Source organism: Nanorana parkeri, unplaced genomic scaffold, assembly GCF_000935625.1.
Source record: "Nanorana parkeri isolate BGI_ZX_2015 unplaced genomic scaffold, ASM93562v1 scaffold1747, whole genome shotgun sequence".
Classification (NCBI taxonomy): domain Eukaryota; kingdom Metazoa; phylum Chordata; class Amphibia; order Anura; family Dicroglossidae; genus Nanorana; species Nanorana parkeri.
Genome location: NW_017308015.1, coordinates 201,054 through 207,968, shown reverse-complemented (window position 1 = coordinate 207,968; position 6,915 = coordinate 201,054). Strand labels below are relative to the sequence as shown.

At 40.3% G+C, this 6,915-nt stretch overlaps 1 protein-coding gene across 1 annotated transcript in view; it reads right to left on the bottom strand.

Annotated features, from left to right (window-relative positions):
• SCOC (short coiled-coil protein) overlaps positions 1-6,915 on the bottom strand; it is a 55,143-nt gene that overhangs the window by 976 nt on the left and 47,252 nt on the right. The window contains exon 3 of the mRNA XM_018571382.1: positions 5,533-5,616. Coding sequence (XP_018426884.1) covers positions 5,533-5,616 — 84 coding nt within the window. The remainder of the gene's footprint in view (positions 1-5,532; positions 5,617-6,915) is intronic.

Here is a 6,915-nt window from a genome sequence, read left to right as displayed (position 1 = left end):
GTCATGGATTTTTTTTTAAAATAAGAGTTTTAAAAAAAAAAAAAAAAAAAAAAAATGTAAATGTCTTTTGAAATGATAGCAATACATACATTAAAGTTACACTAAACTCAGGAGTTATGCGCATGTGCAGTGTTGACATGGGACCTGCAGATTCATGTTAAAGTGATATTAAAGCATCCTTTTTTAAAAAAAATATTTCCTACAAGGAGACCCTCCTTTGCTTGAGGCTGTTGCCGTTTCTTTAAAAAAGTTTTTAATTCCTTATTTTCTAGTGGGTCCCCGCAGCAATCTTCCCCCTGTACGTGTGCCACCATCGTTTTAATGGAGGCACCCGTGCGCGCTTGTGCCCGCAGTGGCTGTGTGCATCCATAGACACACAGCCCTGTGGCAGGCCACGCCCCTTCTCTCTGATTGATGGCAGAAGGAGCCTATGGCTCCTCTGCCATCGGTATTCTCTCCCCCCAACCAGGAAGTTCGGGGAACGGAGGATCACTTAGGGACCAGCGGCGGGGACGAGCATAGCTGTCAGATAAGTGTGGGGGGGACTGGGGGAGAAAAAAGGTGCTGGTCCGTTTTTACCCTAATGCAGAGAATGCATTAAGGTAAAAAAGGTCCGGAACGTAATACTACTTGAAGTGTGAATTTAAAGAAAAGCTATACTGAAATACGGGGGATGCCATTGGTGACAGCCTTAAGGGAATGCTAGATACTAGGCTATGACTTAAAATAAACATTCAGTACTTAGTCAAAAGTCCTCATCCACAAACTTTTACAATAGCCAGTGAGGTCGCTTGGTAAGTCTTGAAGTCATTGAATTATTCAGAGAACTAGCATTGGCTGCCTACATGGTTTTTTCAATACAGGTTTACTGATCCCATGTTTTCAGTATGCAAGATATAACCTAGTACGATCTTAAAGGTTCCTCCCCATACATGCAGCTGCTTGATTTGCTACCTTTAGTCTGTTGACTACCATAAAGTGCCTGAGTTTTGCCTGCCCCCTGACCCTTCCTATTAGTCGGTGTGGCTGCCCATCATAGTGATTACGTTTAAAGCACCTTCAAACATTGAAGCACCTGTCTTACCTACGGTTCAGGAGAACAGAGGGGGTGCTGTACGGGCTATTCACAATAGCCCGTACAGCTCCCGATCACAGCCGAGCGGCTCAGTCGAGCGCTGAGCCGTGCTGAAAGACGCAGCTGGCCGAGTTGTGTGTGTGTGTGTGTGTGTGTGTGTGTGTGTGTGTGTGTGTGTGTGTGTGAATACGAATCCATGTGTGGTCTAGTTTTTAAGAGTACCTGTACCCCTGTATGTTACAGTCTCTGAGGAAGCTAATTATTCAAAAATCAATTAGATAAAGATTCTCTGCAGATACCACTGGGAAATGTAACCGCTCTGACTGAAAAGAATCCGCTACGCCCTTTGCGGTTAAATCTTTTTGCCACCAATTTTGGGTGGTGGCCTCTAGTATTTAAAAAATGTAAAGTACAGCGCTAGAAGCCTCTCGGTGCAATAGAAAAAAGGCTATAGTTGGTGTAGTATCAGTAATACATAAAATGCATTTGTAGAGGGAATATTACTCACATCTATGTAAATAAATGAATACGTGAAGTGCCAACTAATAACAGCACAAAACCAATGGGTGCGAACCTAAATTAGTGCTGAAAAATATGTGAAACATCTATAGAAGCAACAATGTGTCAAATACAACTATTGAAGCAGCTACAAAGTGCTCTGAAAAAATTCATTAACGTGAACCAATAACATAACAAAATGTAGCAACTAAGTATGTACAATGTAGAAAAAACAGAGTGATGAAAGTGTTTTTTAAATTTCTCCTGATTAGCCGAATGAAACAAAAGAGGATCCTCTGTTAAGATAAAGCAGAGGAAACGTATAACAATCACCGAAAGGAAGTCCGTATTTCAGTCTTTTTTCAGATGCATATAGAGCAAAAAAACTAAAATGTGTATATAATAATGTGATGTATTTGTTCTTCCAAAAACCAGCCCAATAGTGAGATCAAATACGTTTCTGCGTAGTGGTGTGCCCAACGAAAATCGGAGGAGGTCCCCTCAAGTATATGCACTCGCCAGATCTATGATGTTAGAAAGCCGTTTGTTTCGCTAGATAGACACCGGAGCTGTACACCCTCTCGTCTCTGGCGCTCGCTGGGATCCAGACGTCTAAAGCAAAACACAGATTGCTTCACTAGGATAAACCGAGAGATCTCCGTCATCGACCCTCCCTTGGATCCTAGATTATTCTTCCATAAAAAATGAAGGAAAAATGGGGAATCCGCTCATAGTGTGGTAAATTAAAGGAGGAGAACTATGACATGAGTGATTTCCACTCACCTCATAGTTCTAAGCCGACCTGTGACAATGAGACTGTCACAGGTCGGCTCAGTAGATCGGGAGGTGAGGGAACACATACCGGGTTCCCTCACCTCTCGATCCTGTCACGGCTCTCTGCCGTGACAGGGGGAGGGGCTGGATTCCCTGCTCCGATCTGCCAGCGCTGACTGGCGGAACGGACGGGGGAGGGGGCGGGTACAGCTGGCTCTGCCTCTAGGTAGGCAGAGCCAGCTGTCACTCACGCAGCTGGGCGGATCCCGTCATCTACGTCGGGATCCGCTCCAGGTGCGGCGTCTCAGTATACCGCGAGCTGTGGCTCGCGGTATACCAAGCTTAGGGTAACGGGAGGACACGGAAAAACACTGACCCCATAGTTCTCCTTTAAAAAGATTTATTGAGCAAAGGATAACAAAAATAGCGCTAAAAGTAGTAAAAGCCGGCAAGTCACTCAAGGACGTGACTCCTCAGACTGGAACTGTGACGTAACTGTAGGCCCGCCCCCCACGCGTTTCGTCGTACAGACATTCTCAAGGGATGGCAGGTCTGCAAGAGTCACGATCCAGTCTGTTATATGCACTTAAAATACAAAATCAATAATTTGGAACATGTGTGGAAACAGAGTGAAACCCATTATTATTCATAAGCAATTAACGACCAATTTAAAAACCATAATTTAAAATACTACAAATAATAGCCGGATAAAGCACAAAGAAAAAAAATGAAAATAAAAACATATCTATTAGCGTTCAATTAACCATCAAAAACCCATAAATAATTGGTTATAAGACCTATATAGGATCTATAAATTAATATTTAGAAACATTACCGCGTCATGATACATAACATTAATGAAGACAGTGTCCTGAATATTTATTATTGTATAAATGGTTCTTTAAAAGAAAGATAAGCGTATATAATTTTATATAATTTCATTATATAAATGTAAAAATATGCATAAGAACAATCTAACTCAACATGTTTAATATATTAAATGCAAATTTTGAGACCGTAAAACTGAGTATCAGTAAATAGAATGTCTAGTCGAGAATACTAGATTATCTTAATATGAATAATATTAATAGAGTGATTAGGGGTAAAGACTTTTATAACTATTTTAAAATATTGAAGAGAAACTTCAGAAATGTTTAATAATATAAAATAGAGGAAACGTTTTTATTCTTTTAGGAAAGGGGAAGGGGATAGTGGTAGGTAATCTCATGGGTAATATTCATAGAGTGTGCATCATACCCACCTGACTTCACCTGCATACTATATTAATCCTAAGTTTTTAATTGTGTTTAAAAACTTTTAAAGTTAAAAACGTAAGTTTTACGTTTTTAAATTATGAGGCCTGTGAGCACAAAATAAAAATTAAATAGTTTATATTGCTGGTAATAGAATTACAATTATTAGGGCTTTCTAACATCATAGATCTGGGGAGTGCATATACTTGAGGGGACCTCCTCCGATTTTCGTTGGGCACACCACTACGCAGAAACGTATTTGATCTCACTATTGGGCTGGTTTTTGGAAGAACAAATACATCACATTATTATATACACATTTTAGTTTTTTTGCTCTATATGCATCTGAAAAAAGACTGAAATACGGACTTCCTTTCGGTGATTGTTATACGTTTCCTCTGCTTTATCTTAACAGGAGGATCCTTTTTTGTTTTATTCGGCTAACCAGGAGAAATTTAAAAGAAACTTTAATCACTCTGTTTTTTCTACATTGTACATACTTAGTTGCTATATTTTCTTTATTATGTTATTGGTTCACATTAAGGAATTTTTTCAGAGCACTTTGTAGCTACTTCAATAGTGTATGTGACACATTGTTGCTTCTATAGATGTTTCACATATTTTTCAGCACTAATTTAGGTTCGCACCCATTGGTTTTGTGCTGTTATTAGTTGGCACTTCACGTATTCATTTATTCACATAGAAGCGAGTTATATTCCCTCTACGAATGCATTTTATGTATTACTGATACTACACCAACTATAGCCTTTTTTCTATTGCACCGAGAGGCTTCTAGCGCTGTACTTTACATTTTTAACCCTTAGGGCTTAAAAGGAGAACTATGAGATGAGTGATTTCCACTCACCTCATAGTTCTAGCCGACCTGTGACAATGAGACTGTCACAGGTCGGCTCAGTAGATTGGGAGGTGATCGAACACATACCGGGTTCGCTCACCTCTCGATCCTGTCACGGCTCTCTGCGCTGACTGGCAGAACGGACGGGGGAGGGGGCGGGTACAGCTGGCTAGTACAGAACCCCGATGCACGCCACTCTCAACCACAGACCAATCTGAAAAAGAGCCATTTATCAATATTATCTGGACACGTTCCTGTAGTCAGTTCTCAATCCATCAGAACCGGTCTCAAGAAACCTTGCCAATCACTACTCCACTCTTCAAAAGACTGACATCATGACCTGCCTGAAGAATCCACACTAATTCTCCTTAGAAGCCAGACACCAAGACCTAGCTCACAAAGCCCCATCAATCACTGGTCCCTTTTTCAGAAGGCGGACATCTAAACCTGGCTCAAGATGCACTACCAATCACGGACCTCTTTAGAAGTCTGACATTAGGACCTGGCTAAAGCATAACCCAGTCATTAGCAGTAGTGAGACGTATCTCACTCTGCCAGTCTTTCACCGAACTGCATTTCCAGCTTTACAAACTGCAGAAAGTTGCTGAGATCACTTATTTATTTCTGTAGCCATGGTAGGTCATGTGATGATCCAAAAACCAAGATAAAATGTACTTTCAGATTATTACAGAATTCCAAAAAAACAGCATAGTGGACGGTGCAATATCACTATGACATTTAAGATAACACAACAAGCCATACAGCAGGAAACCACTACATTTAGTGGAAACCAGAAGCAATCACAAGAAATATATTTCTGGCAGAAGGTGACTGATAGTTGAATCATTCTAAATGCAGTCTAACAAATAAACCAATCAGATTGAATTATTCACTATACTGACGTCAGAAAAATAAAGTCTGATTGGTCACTTGGGTTATTGCAGACATGTCCTTTTCTTTTACATTGTATTAGAACATAAGATTGTCCCCATTCTACTGAAACACACAAATCACATAAATAGAAATGTTCTTACATAAATACATTTAAAGAGAAGCAAGAAACAGAATGTTTGTACCTTCTAAAGTGTGCTGAAGTTCCAGGACCTGGTTAATCAGTCGAGTCTTTTCTTCTAATTCTACCTGATTTTCAACTTCCAGAGCTAGAAGAAATTCAAACGTGATTTGCACTAGAAGAAACATGATTTGCACTGCTGCACTTACAGCCTGAACATGGGGGGGGATTTGAAATGCACGTCAAAACTAACCTCTGAGTCTGTAGATCTGGTAGTAACATTTATGTTCAATGAGCTACACTTAAAAGCAAACCCACAATATCAAGTTTCCTGTTGTATATGTATAATGTGTATACTCTGTATAGGGTGGACAGGCAAAACCCAATATGGAGCAGACACTGCTGAGTTGCTTGGCCAGTGCAATAGCTAAATAAAAGAGCTCAGACATTTCCCAGGTACAGACGAGCATTTACTCCTTCTCAAACCTCTTGTAACACCTTTTTTTTTAAAAATAATGTTTCTTTAAAAAAGAAACCCTGTTACCATGCAAATGCAGGGCAGGATGACAGTGTTTCCTGGAAAGAGCTCCGCCCCCAATCCCTATATACCCTCCTTATCTGGGCTCACTCACAACAGCTGCTTCTCTGCAGGAATACCCGACACTCCAGGCATAGAGAAGCATGCAACCCACTCCCATGTACTGGCACCCAGACCTAAGCACCGTCTCAAGACCAGGGAAGTCATTACTGCTCCCTTTGGTTTGCTAACACAGCTAGGGCTGCAGCTAACGATTATTTTCAAAATCGATTAGTTAGCCGATTATTAAGTTCGATTAATCGGTTAATTGGATAAATAAAATACATTTTAAAAAAATTGCTCCAGTGATGGACTACTAGTTTGTATTGAGGTTGTAGTCCATCACAGGATCAAGCTTGGAGTGGTGGAAGTAAAAAAAATGGTGTGGTGTGTAGGGCTGCAGCTAACGATTATTTTCATAATCGATTAGTTGGCCGATTATTAAGTTCGATTAATCGGTTAATCGGATAAAAAAGAAAAAAAAAAGGCTCCAGTGATGGACTACTAGTTTGTATTGAGATTGTAGTCCATCACCGGAGCAAGCTTGGCGCGGTGGAAGTAAAAAAAAAGTGTGGTGTGCAATATAGTACATTATACAGCGGCGCAGTGCAGAATACCAGCAGCTATAGAGGAATGTAGCAATAGTACATTATACTATAATGTACTATTGCTGGGATTTGTAGTCCTCTGTAGCTGGCGTTATTCTCCATTGCGCTGTATATAATGTATTATTGCTGGGATTTGTAGTCCTCCATAGCTGGTGGTATTCTCCATTGCGCTGTATAATGATTATACTGCGCAATGCAGATTACCACTGACCAGTTATAGAGGAACTACAAATCCCAGCAATAATACATTATACAGCGCAAT